Genomic DNA, 19,391 nt, shown 5'->3' with positions numbered 1-19,391 from the left:
CATGCGATATCTTAGGGTTGAGGCCCAAGTCTAAACACAGAATTTATTTCTGTTTTATGTGCACTTTATAGGCTGAAGGTAATTTTACACCAAAATTTTAGTGTGCCTGCAATTTGACTGTGTCCCATCACCTAAGGACAGATAGAAAATTTCCTGTTATGGCCTCAAAAAGCTTTGGAATTTGGAACGTTTCAGATTTTAGGTTTTTGAATTAGGGATATTCAACTTGTAAATATTTCTCCCAGTGCCCTGGCTACCCAAACATGCATTCTTTGTTGCCCTATTTTGGAAAATGGGCTTGAATTAAAATATTTGCAAGACAATATATTTATTGCTTATTACTAATGGACATAAAAACCTACAGTGTCCTCTGAAGTCTGTAGGGTGTCTTGCAAAGCTTTTGAGTTCCAGCTCTCCAGGTGTCCTTTCCTCTGTTCACAGTGGTCATGTTTATTTTAGGATGGTTGAAGTCTTAGTTCTGTCCTTCCATTGGGAGTAGCCTGGATGGATTTAAAGAATGTGCATGGGAAGATAGGATTTGGCCCCAAGAACTGCCAAAGCTTTTAGAATTACTCAGTTTGACCAGACCCTACGTTGGGTGTAGGTTATGATAAGGTCAGAAGCAGCACACCACGGTGTTGAGAGGGGAAAGAATCAGGCTGCTATGAACTTCCAGATTAAAAGATAAATTATTCTTTCTTGTGTGATCTTTTCTTGCTTAAGTAACTTATTTCTTCTTTTTGAAATATGTGTTTGAACAAGTGAGAAAGTGCACCTGTCAAAAGATTAACCAGCTGAGAACCATTGTCAGCATTAATTTTTCTTTTAATAAATGACTCTCTGAAGCTATTTAGCAGTCTGTAATCTAGATACAAAGCTGCTGACCTATGATGGATAGTGCTGGATTTGTTTGTAAGCTTTGACTTAAATTGTCTACTTAATTTCTCTAGGTCAGATCAACAGGATTAGGAGAAGGGGTGGCTATGTGGTTTGAATGAGAATGGCTAAAGAAATTGAGCAAAACAATCATAAAATATTAGTGGTTCACTATCTTGGTAAAGTGAATTAGAAATGAGCAAAATGACAGTTTTTAAAATATCAACATTATCAGAATATTCAAACAACATCAATCAGCTGATTGAAAGTATTTCTATAACTAGGTATTTATACATAATCCCTCTAAAACTATGTCTGAAGATAGTGTGAAATTATGTAATTTGAAATATGTGTGAGCATTTTAGGCTTCTGTAACATAAGGGAATGCATTCCCAAGATTGTTTGGTTTAAATCACTGACCTTGCTTTTAGTAAATGATTAATAATAGAATGAACCATGAAAGAGAAAGCTACTTGATTGGCAGTAGCAAAATAGTTTTATTTTAAATGAAATAGGGAACTCTTCGTGTGGGCTATTTTAATGTGTAAAACTGTTATTTTATACGTTAAATTAAATTGAAACAATGGGCCATTACTGACAGTCCTAATGACCAGGTATGATTCTTGATATAGTTAGGGTTTCCTTATCTCTAGCTGCAGATAAGTTATAAAGTGAGTTGTAAGACAGAAGTTGTACTGATATAGCTTATCCACATACTATTTTTGAATATGAAAATCCAACTTAAAATTTTGAACTAATATTTCTCTCAATGTTAAAAACATTACTATTCTTGATTTTATTTTCTACTTAATAAAAATTTATTGGAAGAAGGCTCCTCCCCACCCCTTTAAGACAAGCCTAAATTAGAACATTTTAATCAGTAATCATTCATCAAGCCTCTGTTAAAAGCTAAGACATAGCCAAACCAGTGTTAAAGTTTATTTCTTGTTTGTGCTCCTATCAGTAGGAATGAGTTGCCTCAAAGATGTGTAGCAGAAGCAACTGGTACTGTAAAGCGCCAAGGGCCATCAAAATAACATTCCTTTCCCTTAAAAAAAAAAAAAATAGAGCTGGGGCATGGTGTCTCATACCTTTAATCCCACCATGGGGAGATGGGGCCGCCAGGGGCAAGCAAATCTCTGTGAGATTGAGGTGAGCCTGGTCTACATAGTGAGTTCCAAGCCAGCTGGGGGCTGCAGGGAGACCCTGTCTCAAAAAGCCAAAACAAAAAATATATGTAGAATCTTGCCATCCAAAATGCTGACTTGTTTATGGGCCCAAGTCAGATCTCTATAGCTCCCATCTGTAGATGGAATTTGGAGAGGGAGCTTGTGAACCAGAGTCCTCCAGTGCTGCTTGACAGCAGGCCCCTCTGCTTGCTGCAGTGCTAGTCAGGGCTCAGATAAACTACAGATAGATGATCAATAGATGACAGACAGACAGATTGACTTTCTATTACTGAATAGGTGTCTTAGGATGAATTAAAATAAAATGGACATTTCAGATTCTCTTGTATATTGTGCCATGATTGTGCCGATGAATTGAGAATGGGAGCAGGACCAAATCTGTTTGTCTTTTGAGTTTATGATTAACCTACATAACACTTGAAGAATTATTCCTCTGGAGATTTAGAGACTCTTACACATGCCTGGCAAAAATATGTTTTGAGGCAAAATGTTTACATTTATTTAGAGATATTTGTCTCATTTGACACTTACCTAAACAGTTTAAGAATGATTTCCTTTTGCTTCTATCTCTTTTGATGACTCAGGTGTAGGAGCTGCTCGGTCTGGGAACCTCACGTTTATGGTGGGAGGAGTTGAAGATGAATTTGCTGCTGCCCAAGAGTTGCTGGGGTGCATGGGCTCCAGTGTGCTATATTGTGGAGCTGTTGGGACTGGGCAGGTAACAAGGATGACATGACTCATGTAAAACATTCCTTTCTTTTTCCTGACCACATATTGTTCCTCTTTAATGTGTTCCTTCTGTGAATTCCTTGCTTAGATTTTGTTAATTTGGAATAGGTTGGTTTTTCCATAATTTCTAGTAGATTTAGGCAGATGTCAACCAATGTATTTATTTTTTTTAAATATCCAAAATTCATTTTTTAGGGTCTTGACATGCAGTCCAGGGACCACTGAAATCAACCTTTATACTACTTCTGTTTGAAGTTCTCATGTCTGAATGGCTGTTAGCCATCATTTAATTTTGTAATTTTGTAATTATTTGTTATATTGGAGGTGCAATTAGGAAGCAATAGTCCATGCACTTTAATCTTCTTGAAAGCAAATAACTTTAGAAGCATGAGATGATTGATAGTACTGAACTCTGAAGTGAAGCTGTTTCTGACCACTCCTAGCCGTGTTCATGCTCATTCCACTGCTCCTCTTAGTGCTTTTATCATAGTCAATAAGGCTCAAGAACTTCAGTGTTAACTTAGACACCTTTATTGAGCTAAACTTACTGTTTCCATACTTGGGCCATTCTCCAAATTTTATTGAGTTTTACTTTAATGATTCCCATTTCTGACCATCTTGTCAATCTGCACATTACTTGAATCTAATCTTTCTTCCATTATCAAATACTTAGTTTACTGCTAGAGAGCCAAATGGGGCTCTAGATGTCAAATTTACCACTCTGCCCAACACTGTAATGAAACCCAACTCTGTCAAGATGTCTATGTGTTCCTGGTGCGTCCCTATTTGGAACAGAGGAGACACCTGTTTTCTACCATATCGAATTTTAACTCTCTGGGCAGTCTTAACTATCACATTTCTCAATATTCATATGTATATATGGTAATTTTCTTATAATCCCAGGGATATACGTGCTGTCATGTAATTTAATACCTTTTCTATATTTACCTTTTCCCGTGATCTCCATTTTCTTTCTTGCCTTTTTAAATGCTGCCCTGGCCTTTTAAGAGATGATTTCCAGCTATACCTCCTCTGTGCTCCTGCTTTTACTGATGATAATATTGTTGAATTCTGAAATTAAGCTCATTATTCTTATCCCACTCCTAACATACCTTCACACTCGTGTGATTCTCCCTGAAGCCCTGCTGTCTCTTCCTTAGTATCTTTATCGCATACTTGACCATTTGTTTCTTTTCCTTGCTCATTTGTTACCTTTAGAGTAGCATATCTTTCCCACTTCCAGATTAGAATGGAGTCTTCTTCCTTCAGACCAGTGGTGCCCCATGGATCAGCAGTCCTTATAGTGCTGAGCCCATGCTAGGAGTGCCATTTATTATCAAGCGGAAGGAAGAGACTCCCAGAGACTGCCCTGGGCAGTGTGTTAGGCTCATGGAGGCGTGCTGAACGGAATGTCCTTCTCATTCAGGAGTAGCCACAATTGAATGCTGGGGGTTTTTTTGTTTCTTTTTGTTTTGTTTTTGAAAGAGGCCTATGGTCTCAGATTAAGAAAAGGTTCCTGTAAACTATAACTTGAAAATAAAGGTATTTAATATGTACTCAATTTATTTTCAGGCCGCAAAGATCTGCAACAACATGCTGTTGGCTATTAGTATGATTGGAACTGCTGAAGCTATGAATCTCGGAATCAGGTTTGTTAAATGGAACATTTTCATATACTGACAATTGTCTTCCTTATTTTATTTTATTTTTGAGACAGGGTTTCTCTATAGCCCCAGCTGGCCTAGAATTGACTAGGTATACAGGCTGACCTTGATCTCACAGAGATCTGCCTGCCTCTGCCTTCAAAGTATATGTGCCACTATACCTAGCAAGATTTTACTTTTTAACTTTATGTGTATGAGCATTTTGCCTGCATGTATGCAGGTGTACCATGTGCATGCCTGGTACCCTCAGAGGCCAGAAGATGGTGTCGGATCCCCTGGAACTGAAGAATGAGTGTTAGCTGCCATATGGGTGGGAATGGAACCTGAGTCCTCTGGAAGAGCAATAAGTGCTCTTAACCACTGAGCCATCTCTCCAACCCCCTATTTGATTTTTGATGTTAAAAGAATTATGTTGATGAGAGATAAGTGGGTTGATCCAGGGATGCTTTAGAAGGGCTTTATTATTAAACTTTGTAGGTTTTGTTTCTTGGAGAACTTGAATGCTCTTTGCCTTAGGCACAAAGTATATCATGCTGTGAATTTGAAGTTTTATTTATTATATGGAAGCCCCATATCATCTATTATGCTGAAAGGCAAGAAACACTTTTACGATAAAATTTAAACATTTTGGCGGTGTTAGGACAAATTTATGTGAAACATGCTTTTATGTATAGTGAATTCAAGTGTTATGCTACCATGAAGCTGGTTTTATGTACCTGTTTTAAATACAGTCCCCAGAATCTGCATTAAAAGGTTTTTGGTAGTCTGCTGTCAGGATAATCAGGCTTGCATTCTTAAAAGTACAGTTCATGTGCATAACTTCCATTTTAACTTGCCTGGTTACTTTACATTAAGATATGAAATGCCACTAGTGAGTCAGGAATTCTGTTTTTCCTTCCAGAAACCATCCTTTAGAATGCTTAAGGTTAATGCCTTATTTTTAGCCTTTAATCTTTTGAATTGGGACCGCTACTTATGATTAATCACCTAATTAATATTTTGAATGTTTTTGTATCTCATGAATATAATAAATACACATTTGTTACTTTAGAAAGCTGCTTAATGAGCAAGACACTTTAGTCCCATCTTTTCTTCACATTGTCCAAACCTAACTTATCAGAGACATCACTGAGCAGAGCAGTGGCTCAGACCACAGCTTTTGATAAAAGCAATAAAAGGAGCCATAGTGCTTGAGATATTTTTTAAAAGGTAATGGGTTCGCATTTCCTCTTAATTACCATATCAAGATGCTGTTGTTTTATTGAATTGCTCCTGTCTCAGATGTTAAACTATCTTGACCTATTAAGTTGTCATGTTGTAATTGAGATAAAAGAGGAATTTGCTTTGCATCAGCGCTAATTGGTTTATCAATATCCCATACCATTTACATTTTAAAACTGAATGTCTATAAGATGGTAAGGCATATCTGTGCAGAGCCTTAATAAAACCAGTTGTGCATGGGGAGCCCTTCAGAGTATTGTATCTGTATTGTGGCCAGTTTCAGGCTATGGGTCACTTATCATAACTGCAAAACTTGTTACTAGCAAATTTGTTTTCATGTCTATTCTCTAGACCTATTTCATGGAAGAGGAAAATAGAAACCCATATTACATGTAGAATTAATTGATGTCGACAACAAGACTAGACAACATAGATGTTTATGTGTATAATTTTTTTAATTTTTCTGAAAATAAGTGAATACACCATAAAAAGTAAAAACCTAGATAAACCTAGGTTATACTAGGACTAAAGTACCCACCTTATCTTCACTAGTTTATTCTTTACCCCTTCCCCTGCGCATCCGTCACTGGCTCAGGGTGCACCTTAGACTCAATGATGCATCTTCTGGTACTTAAATAATTTTCCTGTCAAAACTCTGATTAGATGATCATTTTCTTTTCTAAAATGAAGCTTTGGGGCTGACAAGATTGCTCAGTGAGTAAAGAAGGCAATCGCTGCCAATCCTGACAACCTGAGTTCGATCCCCTGAACCCACATGGTGGAAGGAGAGAACTGACTCTCCCAGGTTGTCCTCGGACCTCCACACATGCACTGTGGCAAGCCCACACACATACACACACAACAGAAATATATGCAATTTAGAAAATTAAAATGGACCTTTGTCTAAGGTAAATGCTTGTGAATGTTCTCTAAATACCAGCTAGTAAATAGTGGAATTTCCACCGAATAGAATGTATATGTTGAAATGAAAACCATGGGCTACTGTAGTGGGTGGTTTGCAAGAAGGAAATAGAAGATGACAGAATTGCAAATAAGGACATGAATAGCAGAAACAATAATTTTCCTTATTTTGGTCATGATCCACTATGACAAAATAGTATTTGAAAATATGAAACTTTTAAATGTTTAATTTTTCTTTAAAATCCAAATATGTACTGATGTATATAGACCCATGCATATAAATAAAATGTGTAAAAAGGGCAAAAATTTGCTCATTTTATTTGACTGTTAAAATAATTTATCACTTGCCAATGTTTCAGATTGTATTAATAAATTATTTTTGTAACATTAGGATTTTCTCACTTTATTTTACAAAGGTTCTAAGTGGTTTGCAAGCCCTAAAAATGGGTGCTTTTGTGATCGTCTTTTCTCATGGTTTACAGACATGGTTTAAAATGACAGGATTGTTCTCTAATAGAGTGTAGAGAGCGGCCACGATTTATTGAGCTTTGCAAGGTGAAAGAGAAAATTGGCATCAGCAAGCATAAATTCCCAAGTAGTAAATTCCTACAAAGCTGTGCAACATCAAAGCAGTTCACCCACGTTTATATTCTGAGCACTCACAAGTGAAATTTTTTAGAGTATTAATGACAACATTTACAGACTGAGTTGCCTGTTGGAATGAAGTGATCATTTCTGATTAATTTCATTCTCTTAAGTCAGTGTTTTTTCTGGAATGCTGTTTCTCTTTAATACAGGAATAAAATCTTACAGTTTAAAATACGTATTGACCCTTTGCTCTTTTACAGTGAGTCTTTATGGATGTTAGTGAAATTTTAAAATGTTATAAAAAAAATAAAGAGCAAAAATATTGGTATACAATACATTTTGAGATGCCTTTTTATTGGACCTTTCTCCTATCTAATTAGATTCCTAGTTAGGGCTCTGAAGTAATTTTTATGGCCTTGAAAGTGCCCTACTAGTATTACAGAAAGTGTGTTTCTGTGGATTACATAGAAACAGCATTGTTAATGTGAATTTTATTGTTTTATTTTTATTTTTGCTCCATTGGGAATTGATTTCTAAAAAGCATCAGTGCTATAACAAGTTGTTTGCATTGCCAGTAGAGCCCAGGCCCTGCGTGCTGCCACCATCTTGTCTTCTTCACCAAAGGAGGCAGAAAACAGTTGGACTTCTCTTGAACAGTTGAAAGCCGTGAGAACTTTTCCACAACTGTAATTAAATTTCCTGGTCATTGCACCTAGATGTTGCCTTTTCTCTTAATGTGAGGACAGAAATATCTTATTTTTATACCCTAGTCAATGGAACAAATGGCAGAAAGTTTAAACATTTTTATTAGAATTTTTTTCCTTTTGAGGCAGGATCTCACTATGCATCCCTGGCTGATTTGGAAAACACTGTATAGACTAGGCGGGCCTCAAAATTACTGTGCTTCTCCTGCCTCTGTCTTCCCCTCACCCTTACCCCTGAGTGCTGGGATTGAAGATGTGCATCATCACACCCAGCTTGGTTAGTTTCTTTCTCACTTGATCTTCCTTCCTTCCTTCCTTCCTTCCTTCCTTCCTTCCTTCCTTTTTTTTTCCTCCTTCCTTCCCTCCCTCCCTCCTTCCTTCCTTCCTTCCTTCCTTCCTTTTTTATTGTATGTGTATAAGTGTTTCGCCTGTATGTATGTATACCCATGTCATGCAATCCCCATGGAGGGCAAGAAGAGGGTGTTGGATCTCCTGAAACTATAGACAGTCATTAGCCATCGTGTAGGTGCTGGGAACTGAACCCAGGTCTTCTGCAAGAGCAACCAGTGCTCTTTGTTTTTGTTTTGTTTTGTTTTTTTTCTTTTTTTTTTTTATTTTTAAGTAATTTATTGAGCAACTAGTGCTCTTAACCAGTGAACCATTTCTCCAGCCCCTGGATTTCTTAATAAACAGATAAAATGCTACATTGGCTAGTTAGTCAGAATCTGCATCTTGTTATGCATGACTTCTGCCTTTCTCATTTATGAAATAATAATAGTATCAGTCTCCTAGGTTTATTGTGAAGGTGAATTAATCCATGTAAATCTTTTTTATTTATTATTTTTCTTTTATGTGTATGAGTATACTGCCTACATGCATAGAAGTGCACCCATGTTGTGCAGTGCTTGCAGAGGTCAGAAGACGGTATTAGATCCTTTGGAACTGGGGTTACAGATGGCTGTTAGCCACCGTGTGGGTACTGGAAACCAAACCCAGGTCCTCTGCAAGAGCAGTCGGTGCTCTTAACCACTGAGCCATCTCTTCAACCCCCAATCCATGTAAGGAATCTTTAAAAAATTGTTCCTAGCATGGTAGTTAATGGTATCTGTGGTTGTAGTGAGGTGGTTAGTATTTGAATTGACTCTTACTTGGGTATTTTTCCCTTCATGGCCCATATCACTACCTGGCACTGGTGTGTGTGTGTGTGTGTGTGTGTGTGTGTGTGTGTGTGTGTGTGTGTGTGTGTGTGTATGTACGCACGCATATGTGGTTATGCTTATTTATTGCCTGTCTGTCTTGCTTCCCATCTAGAAATGAGTTCCATGAAAGGACATGGTTCTGTGAACTCATGGCTGACTCTTCAGTGCATACCTGGCAAATAGCAGACACTCAGCAAAGACTTGACTAAATGAAGGTTGTGGTTGCGGGGGTGAGTGGATGGGATGCAGCCCTTTTGCCTTAGTCACATGCTCTCTGCACCTAGATCTTTCCTCACCTGCCCCTGGAAGGCAGGCACAGGCTGCTCTCAACTTCTTTGTCGCCTCCTTGGCTGCGTGCCTAACACTGGCACATAGCAGATCTGAATAAGCATTAGTGAATTAAGTGAGTGATTGATTAAAATTGACATGGCCTTAGATGTTTTATTTCCAGATCTGTCTCCAGTTCTTGTTGTTGCTGTATTGTTCTTACATAAAACCAATGTAGACACTAAACAAAGATATAAATGAACAAACTTTTGGCCCTTAAAACCTTGGTTATGGTAAAGGCAAAGGTTTTTTTTTTTAATACTTTTTCATTTTTAAATAGTTGATGCATCATTTTCACTTCTCCAAAAAGTTCATTTAATGTTCTTGTGTTTTAGAGGTGAGTAGCTTTGACATAGTGGCGTTTATTTGAGTTGCATTATATATGCGGTCAGAGCAATGAATTCATCCTGTTTATATCAGAGAACATTCCAGCAATTGTAAAGTCACAAGCATGCACACGCACACTCTCGAACCACATCCAGTGGCAAGTTATTATGGGGACTGACAGACTGTCATCCTTTTGATGGCTTGAGCTGTATATCTCCTGAACAGCAATGGGGCTCTTATGCAGAAAGTATCATATGTTCCCAGCCAATTTACAGGGAAACAGCAATAACATTTTATCATGGTTGAGAGCCCAGTAGCTGCTTCCTATTAAACTTGCCCTTTCAGATACCTGTCTTGGATTAATTTGTTGATTTCAAATGGAAACTCAGTCTTCTCCAGTGAAGCATGACGTTCTAGGGTAGACTCTCTGAATGACAATTACTGTGTATTCTAGCTGGTTTCAGACCATTACAAGCCTTGGGCACAGTGGAAGACAGAAGACTTCAGTAACTGATTTTAATATCATGTCTAATTCTAACTGTCAGTTATGTATGTGCCAGCTAAAGAATCCTCACATGAAATGCAAAACACTCCTCACTTGCTCTTTTTAATGATATACTTTGCTGCAGAGTCGGGAGGCAGTCAGAGAGCACCAGGCTCCAGATTTGAAAAGTGAATGGAGAAACAACTGCCACTGGATTGCGGGTGTGCCTGCATCCCCCTTCCCCGCTCCCCCAATATGTTCACCAAAACCAGGTTTTCATAAACCAGTGCCAGTATTTTTCCTTTGAATATTTAATTCAAGAAAAATGGAGGTTTTTGCCAAGTTAGGAAAGTATGCTTTCCTTGCTTTAAGGTGACTGCTACAGTGTGTGAATATCCTCAGCAGTGAAGATTCTTGTGAGGCACTACCCAGCATAACCCAGCAGGTTATAAAGAGGGGAAATCATCTGGAAATCTTAAGTTGGGAAACACCCAAAATGTTTAGCTGTCTTCAAAAATATGTTCTCTTTATGGAGCACGTTAGGGATGGATGGTTGTGCTTAGATAACATGTTTATAGTTACAGCAATCAACTAATAGTTAATTTGTGGTTTTATTCTTCATAGTTATTCCCAAAGAACGCTGGCTTTTCATTTTCCTAAGCTGTAGATCACACCATCATATTGATAGTGTGTTTCATTTAAACTGGCAGAAGAAAACATCCATTGCAAACTACTCAGGAAACAAACCATGATGAAATGATACTGCTCCATCTTTTTTTCCTCTTTTTTTTTTTTTTTTTAAAGATTTATTTTATGTGTATGGGTGTTTTGCCTGAGTGTGTACATGTGTCATGTCCATGTCTGGTGCCTGCAGAGGCCAGAAGAGGGCATTGGATCCCCTAGAATTGTAGTAACAAACAGTTGGGAGCTGCCAGTGGATGCTGGTAACCAAACCCTGGCCCTGTGTAAGAGCAGCCAGGGTTCTTACCCACTGAGCCATATCTCCAGCCCCTCCCCTTTGTTTTTTTTTTTTTTTGCAACAGCATCTCACTAATGTAGCATGAGTTGGCTTGGAACTCACTATGTAACACACTCTGGCCTTGAACTCTTGATCTTCCTGCTTCTGCCTCCCAAGTGCTAGGATACAAGCATTCTCCAACATGCTCTGCCAAACTTGGGCCTTTATAAAATCAAAGTAAAACTGTTGGGTTTCTATCTGACAATCTGTTATTAAACAGAATTTATGATAGGTGATATAGAGGAAATCTATATTTTTTATAAATCTTAATAAAAAAAACCCATCATTATAATAAAGGCCACCATACAAACTTAGACTCTTGGTGTCACATAGCACCACCTCTCGAAAGCCTGATTATATAATGTCCCATTGTTGTACATGGAATTCTATACATATCCTGACTATTAACTCTTTTCTCTGCTTTAGCAACAGAAAACTGTTTTACTGGTTTTGGATTCAGGTTTTTAAGTGAGCAGACATATGTTTCCAGCACATGCAGTAAACAACTTAAGCATGCTAGAGTGCAGTTTGTTTAACATTTACATAAGTGCCTCTTTTCAATCTTTTTTTTTTTTTTTTTAAATTTTCTAGAAGAGGTTGGTTTTAAGACAAAGCAGAGTTTTTATGACAGTTGTTTTATAATGGTCCTTTGCATGAAAGAAACCAATAAATTGCTGAGTATAAAGTTTTATTTGAAACTTGATTCAGTGATACTTAACCAAATGGTACTTCCCAAAGAGTGCTTCCTTAAAATCAACGTAGTAGAGCATCTTGATGCCGTTTCTTCTAGGGTCCACACTGAGTAGCATTTATGTCATCAGCCCAGTGATAGAACAAATGATGTTTCCGCTTGGGCAAGCTTTGTTTTATCAGGATCAGTAACCTTATCCACAGTCGACCCAGAACTATAATGCATGTCTCTGAATAGATAGCATATGTCACAACTCTGGGTATATTTGCTTCATAAGCAGGATTATCTAATGAGGATTTAATAAATAAGGATAAGTTTGCAGCAAGAAATAACTTCTTTTATAATGATAACTTCTCCTAAGCACATTTTACAGCACATGGTTCATCTCTTATATTCTCACAAAAGCCAAAGGAATAAGCATGAGTGTAAATGCATCCACACAGACTCCTATGATGTATTGTTTGTCAGTATTTCTTTCTGAAATACGTCATTTGTGTGTGGATGTAGAATTTAGCTTATCACTTGATTTAAAGTTCATAAGTGACATATAAAAGCAATAATATCTGAAAGACTAGAAAGGCCGTGTGTGTGTGACAAACTGACCACACTTTTAATGCAGTTATGTATAATTTCTTCTCAATAATAGATAGTGCAGAAAACTTTCTCTAAATGTTCTGGCTCAGAAATGATCTTGCTTAAATCAATAGCTTTTAATACTATATAATTCAAAAGTGGATTGCTTATCTGGCTTTAAATCTATGTATTTATTCATTTATTTTATTTATTTTGGCTTTTTGAGATGGGATCTTGCTCTGTAGTCCAGATTGGTTTGGAACGCACTGTATGTCCCAAGCTGGCCTCAAACTTGCAGTGATTCCCTGCCTCCCAACTCTGCTTTGATTTCAGATATATACTATTGGAAAGAAAAGATGGAGCCTCCTCACACATAAATAAGTCATGGGTGACTTGTCCATTCTAACATTTAACATTTTTCTTTGACCTTTGACAGGTTAGGGCTTGACCCAAAACTATTGGCTAAAATCCTGAATATGAGCTCAGGACGATGTTGGTCAAGTGACACTTACAATCCTGTACCAGGAGTAATGGATGGAGTTCCCTCAGCTAATAACTATCAGGGTGGATTTGGAACAACGCTCATGGCTAAGGTATGATAAATGCAAAGATTAACCAAGAGAGAGGGAAGAAACTATTTAACGGTTTAATCTAGATGGCAAGATTCAGTAGTGAGTCACTTTCCTACTAAAAATTAACATAAATTTGATAAAAATCCTTGTTCATGGTCACTTGTAGTACCTGTTCTGGGTTGACTTTAGTTTTTAGGGGGGCATGTAGGCACAAGGTGAAGGAGCTCAGACTCTAAGTTTTGTAGATCACTAGGGGGTTGGATTCATGGGATTACTGGTTGCTACTGGGTTATCCTGTACTGGAACTCAGGGGTGTAAACTCAATTCTCTAATATTCTGTTGTGATTCCCTAATTGTGTATGTTAATCACTGAGCTAACCATAACATTGTGATAAATACAAATTATGTTGTCATTAAAAAAAAAAATCCTTGTTCATTTTATTCCTGGGCTTTTGAATGAAAAGAATAAGTCAAATTTTTTCTCTGGTGCTTGGTTTTACTTATAATATAAGCTGGTGAGATTTTTGTGCTTCATTATAAATTTATGTTAACTTACCAACTCCTGAGAGTGAAAGCAGTTGTTAGTGCATTGTGTATACACATCACAAAAGAAGAGGAAATCCTCCCATGGTTTCTAAATATATCTTCCTGCTTAATGTATACGTATGAATTTCTGTAAATTAGTCATTTGAAAAGCAATTCTTTGGCCTCCTTTCATTCGTAATCTCAACTGTAGAAAATAATTCTTAGATGGAAGACTTCCAGATTTCTGCATGGAGCTCATCCCTCCCCTCTTGACATTTCCCCTGATTACAAGAGTACACACACACACACACACACACACACACACACACACACCATTGTTTATCTTACTCTCCAAATCCCCCGTGACATTTATCTGTTCTACTTCTTGAGTATGTCTTGAATTCACTCAGGTCTGTTTTCTTCCTCCACCAATTTCATGGCTATGCATCATTTTGATGCACCTCAGGACTCCTTAGCTGATCCTCTTGCCTTCCCTTCTGACCTTCTCCAGTTCATTTTCCACATGACAGTGAGAACAGGCTGAAACATAACCTGAGTATGTCAGTCTCCTGGTACATTCCCTTAATAGTTTCCATACTCGTTGGTCAATGCCTATCTCTGCATTTTGTCTAACAAGGCCGTGATGATTTGGCCTTTGCTTCCTTCACTACGTTCAGTTTCTCGTCCTTCCTCTCTGCTTTAGCCATGCTGAGCTCATTTCTGCCTCTTGTTCTTTCTCACTCGCAAACCTTCCCATTGACTCTTCTCTGCCAGGACCACTCTTTCTTTCCTGCCACCCTCCCCCCATGCTTTTTACCTAGCTAACACCTACTCATCTTTCAGCTCTGTGCTCAGCCATCTCTTTCTCTGGAAGGTTTTACCCAGCACCCTGGACTGTGCCTCTTAGGCTCCCATATTGGTAGCACTCTTCAAATTATACAAATCCCTGTTGATTGTCTTTCTTCAGTGGTCTGGGCTTATGTGCACTGTGGCTGTGTTTATCATTGCATGCCAGCTTCTGGCTCACTTTAAGTATTTATTGGATAGAGTAATATTTGAAGCTGTTTCTATATATTCCTTTTCGTGTTAGAAAATATTTTTATGACTATCTTATCTACTTCTGCAGATTTAAAAAATATTTCCCTGTGTAATCCTGCCTAGTAATAGTAATAGTAATTCCTATCCCCAAACAAAATAAAACAGATAGTTCTCACAGAGGATGGGATCACAGACATTCAGAAATCAAAGTTTCTGTTTGGAGCACTTTTCTAGCTGTATGAAAGCATTTACTAAAGTGTTTAAGGGCTGGGAGTGGCACTTAGAGGTAGAGTGCTTACCTAGCATTACATGAAATGCTCAGCCTGATCCCCAGCATCAAAAGAGGGAAAATCTCTCTCTCTCTCTCTCTCTCTCTCTCTCTCTCTCTCTCTCTCTCTCTCTCTCTTTCTCTCTCCCTCTCTCTCTCTCTCTCTCTCACACACACACACACACACAGCTTATACAAATCTTATTGTTCCTTCCTCTTTTAGCATTAGGAAACAATTCCAAAATGAGTCTTTACCAGAAGTCTCAAATGTGTTCCCTCCTGCCTTGTTTGACTTAGGACCTGGGATTGGCACAAGACTCTGCCACCAACACGAAGAGCCCAATCCTTCTAGGCAGCCTGGCCCATCAGATCTATAGGATGATGTGTGCAAAGGGCTACTCAAAGAAAGACTTCTCATCTGTGTTCCAGTATCTACGAGAAGAGGAAACCTTCTGACTGTGCCTTCTGGCCATGGACACTGTTGAGAACAAACTCTGTCTAGAGCTTTCTTCTAGCTCACTCTACAAGTAAATGGGTTTAATCAAAGGTCATCTGTCTGCTTTTGATTGTCTATATTACAATAATCCCTGGGATTTTTCACCCATTTTTAAATGCTGCTTTCCATCTGTTTAGCAAACATACCTGATTTTTTTTTTTTTCTGCAAGCCACTGATGGTTTCTGCTAACTAGCTCAGTTGACCTTTTTAAAAAGTTTGATCCCTGAGCATTTTCAACTAAACTGAATACTTTGATCAGAATATTTTATTTGTTCTACTTTGCAAATAAAACCAAGTATTTGTCAACAGGGTGAAACTTGTGGTAAAGGAAAGAAAAGAAATTGGTGTGCAGAGACAAATTAGAGGGAAAAAATATAGTGAATCACTACCTGTATTCCTCGGGTAGTTGGTCCTGTTAACTAAGTGCTGTTATTCCTGACTTCCTGAGGTTGCTGACTTACTTTCTGGATATTGATAGATGGAGCTGGTTGCTGCATGTCTTACTGTTTGGACTCTGTTCCAGTGTCTTAGTGTGCCCCTCCTGTATAACCCCAGCACTCACCAGACTTGCTTCTATATTTTTGCTTCCTTGTACATTCTTACTACATTATTTTTGACTTCAAAAGAATGACATCTTTAGACTATCTCAGAGCCAATAATGATATTTCCTTTAGATAATTATTACATTATTCTAAATATAGACATATTATTTTGGATTAAAATAAATTTCTATGCTGATAACATTTTCTTGGGGCTTTTGGTTTTTTTGTTGTTGTTTGTTTTTATAGGTTAATGGGAGGGAAAGATGAACATGGAAGGTCAAAGGGTACAGAGCTTAGAGTTGGCCATTGGCAAGCCAGCATCCAGCTGCCCTTCTGAAGACTTGGTTGGGAGGAAGGATGGAGCGATGGCTCTATAGTTAAGAGCACTGGCTACTCTTGCAGAGGACCCAGATTCAATTCCCAGCACTCACATGGCAGCTAACAAGCATCCATAACTCTAGTTCCAAGGGATCCTACACCTCTTCTGACGTCCACAGGCCTTTCATGACACTGGTGCACTTACATGCATGCAGGCAATATACTCATAGACACAAAATGAAAATAATAAATCTTTAAAGATATTTTTTAAAAAAGCTTGGTGGTTATATATTTGAATGTTTTCTAGGTATTAGGTGCTGTAGACCAGTATCAAATGTAACTTGCCCCATTGTGGAGCACAGTCCCCAGTGTTCCTGCCTTAGCCTTAAGAAACATTCCAGGTGATAGACTTGGACATCAAGTTGTCAGAAAGGCTATTACTTTTGTCATTCTCCTGGTGATTGAAAAGTTCCAGGCACTATTAAAACAATACCGTAATAAATAAGACAAAGTTCTTGCCCTTACAAATTCTGGTATAACAAATGAAAGCAATTGTAATGTATATGTCGGGTGAGAAGAACTAAAAAGTGAAAAAATAATAAAGGGAGTGTCAGAGGTACTTGTTAGTGTAAAAGAAGTTCTCTTGGATATGCTGGTATTTGAGCAGGGATAAAAAAGCAGTCAGGGAGCAAAGAACGAGGTATTGGCGGAAAGATAGTCCAAGTGTGGGAAACAAAGTACAGTGGCCCTGAGGTAGGACAGTGAGGAGGCTATAAGGAGGCTCTCTAAGTCAAGTGGAGCGGGAAGAATGGCTCTGTGGCTGTGGTAGAACATCGACTTCTGAAATGAACAGCATTACCCCAGTTTGCTTTCACTGAGTAACAAGCCACCCCACTATTTAATGGCTTAATACAATACAGTTACTATTTTTTCAAAATTCTCGAGGTGAGCTTTTTCTTCTAGATGAGGCTGGTTTATCTAAAACTGAAGGGTCACACAGCTAGGATAGCTTCTCTTCAAGAGATCACTTATCTCCAGGAGGCTAGCTTGAGTCTGTTCACGTGGTTGCAGAAGTAGAGTGATGGAGGGCCAGCCACAGTGAACAAGCATTTTTCAGCTGCCTCTGGTATGTTGGCCACACAACCATGCCCAGAGTCCACATAGGAAGGACTCCATGAGTGTGTGGACCCAAAGAAGGACATTCTGATGGCCATTTTGCAAACAACCTTTCATAAAAGTCATTTTATGAAGAATTTTGTTCATAAGAATGATGTGATCTGACCCAGCTTTTAAATGGATCATGCTAGATGCTGCGTGGAGAATAGCTTTTAGCAGCATGCATATGGGGCCTGGGAACAAGGGGCCTAGTCAGGAGACTGTTGGCATAATGCAAGTGAGAGCAAGTGGAAGTTGGGCTGGAATGTTACAGAGATAACAAAGGCAAGATGTGGTTAGATTCTGGCCGTCAAGGTCGAGCCACTGACTGATGGATGGTTCAGAGAGGAAGAAGAACCAAAGGAAACTCCAAGGCTGAAACCCTGAGAACGTGGAAGAAAGGAGCTGCTGCTTAGTGGGGAAGATGTCTGGGGAAGACTGTAGGTTAGGAGGGGAAGCCGGTTCATTTGAGATGCTTGGCAGGCATCTAAGAGGAGACTGTAAGGTCCAAGGACTAAGCCCTGTGTGGGTGGGAAAATGAAAATGGGGAGGGGCAACCAGTAAAGAAGGGGAGCGAGAAGAGAGGGTCCTGGAAACCAAATAAAAATTGTTTTAAGGAGGCAGTGGTTGTCTTTCAAAAGATACTCATAACTTGAGTAATACAAGGACTGGAAATTAACCATATGGATTTGGCAAATTGGAAATCATTGGCGACTTCTTGAAGGATTTTGAGAATGTAAGACTAATAAGCACACTGCTACAACCACACAGAGATGATTTGACCACAAAATGTACTAAAACATGCCATAACCTAGATGAGACTTGAAAACACACCAACTCAAAGGAGCCAGACACAAAGGGTGTGTATTCTATGATTTTGCCTATGTGAAATGTCAGAAAAGGAAAATCCATGCAGATTTTTCATAGATTAGTTATTACCAGTATATTAATATGTGTGTGTTTAAGGGGGAAAACACACAGACCTTTTTCTCTTAAGTGGTGCTTTTTTATTATTTTTATCTTATGTGTACGAGTGTTATGCCTGCATGTAAGTGCACCTGTGTCATGTAGTGCCTGCAAAAGACAGAAGAGGGTATCGATCCCCTGGAACTGGAGTTACAGACAGTTGTTAGCTGCCATGTGGGTGCTGGATTCAAACTTGGGTCTTCTGTAAGAACAGCCAGTGCTCTTAACTGCTGAGCCATCTCTCCAGCCCTAATAAGTGGTTCTTAAGTCAAACAAATTTTCCCCCCACTCCACCCCCACAGGGACAAGGTTATATTTGGAGACAGGTTGGGTTGTCACATCTTAGAATTTAGTGGCTAGAGGCTTAGGAAGCTGCTAAGCATCCTACAATGCAGGATGGTACTAAGAATTATCCTGCACAAAGTGCCCATAAAGCAGAATTCAGAAAACTTGTTCGAGGAGCTCCACAGGGGTCTCAAATCTGCAGACTAATCAGAGGTTTCCACCTTCCCCAGCAGACCTGACTGTCCTCTTCCTTGTTTCAGTTTCTAGGGCCCTCACTCCTTTCTGCCCATGACTAATTCTAAATCTCTAGTACCTATTGCAGGACCCTCAGCAGTTTTCTTACGTAAAATATGCCAGTCTTTTTAATTGCTCTTTGTTTTTTAAACAGCTTTGTTGATGTATAATTTATGTGCAATAAATTTTTCTCCTTTTACACAATTAAGTGCCTTTTAGTAAAGTCAGGGTTACGCAGCCACCACCACACTCAGTTTTAGAACAGTTCCACCATCCCCCTAAAGTCCCTTGGGTGCATTCTTCCCTTTTCTCTGTAGTCGGGGGCAACCACTATCTTTGTCTCTAGAGTCCCAGCCCCTGCTTGGCTGCCTGACTGGTTCTTTCTCAGTTCTTCTTTCACACTGCTTTGAGAGAGGTCTAAGGTGGAAGTCTATTCCAGTTGGTCCCCTACTTTAAGTCATTTAGTTTAGGATGACACAATC

At 38.7% G+C, this 19,391-nt stretch overlaps 1 protein-coding gene across 1 annotated transcript in view; it reads left to right on the top strand.

Annotated features, from left to right (window-relative positions):
• Window positions 1-16,155, top strand: part of Hibadh (3-hydroxyisobutyrate dehydrogenase) — a 142,499-nt gene extending 126,344 nt beyond the window's left edge. The window contains exons 5-8 of the mRNA XM_008841516.3: window positions 2,648-2,781; window positions 4,365-4,441; window positions 12,946-13,102; window positions 15,210-16,155. Coding sequence (XP_008839738.1) covers window positions 2,648-2,781; window positions 4,365-4,441; window positions 12,946-13,102; window positions 15,210-15,368 — 527 coding nt within the window. The 3' untranslated portion in view covers window positions 15,369-16,155. The remainder of the gene's footprint in view (window positions 1-2,647; window positions 2,782-4,364; window positions 4,442-12,945; window positions 13,103-15,209) is intronic.
• Window positions 16,156-19,391: the final 3,236 nt, after the last annotated feature.

Source organism: Nannospalax galili, unplaced genomic scaffold (genome assembly GCF_000622305.1).
Source record: "Nannospalax galili isolate Female #2095 unplaced genomic scaffold, S.galili_v1.0 scaffold158, whole genome shotgun sequence".
NCBI lineage: Eukaryota > Metazoa > Chordata > Mammalia > Rodentia > Spalacidae > Nannospalax > Nannospalax galili.
Note: the sequence above shows the minus strand (reverse complement) of the source record. Positions and strands in the feature narration are given on the sequence as shown.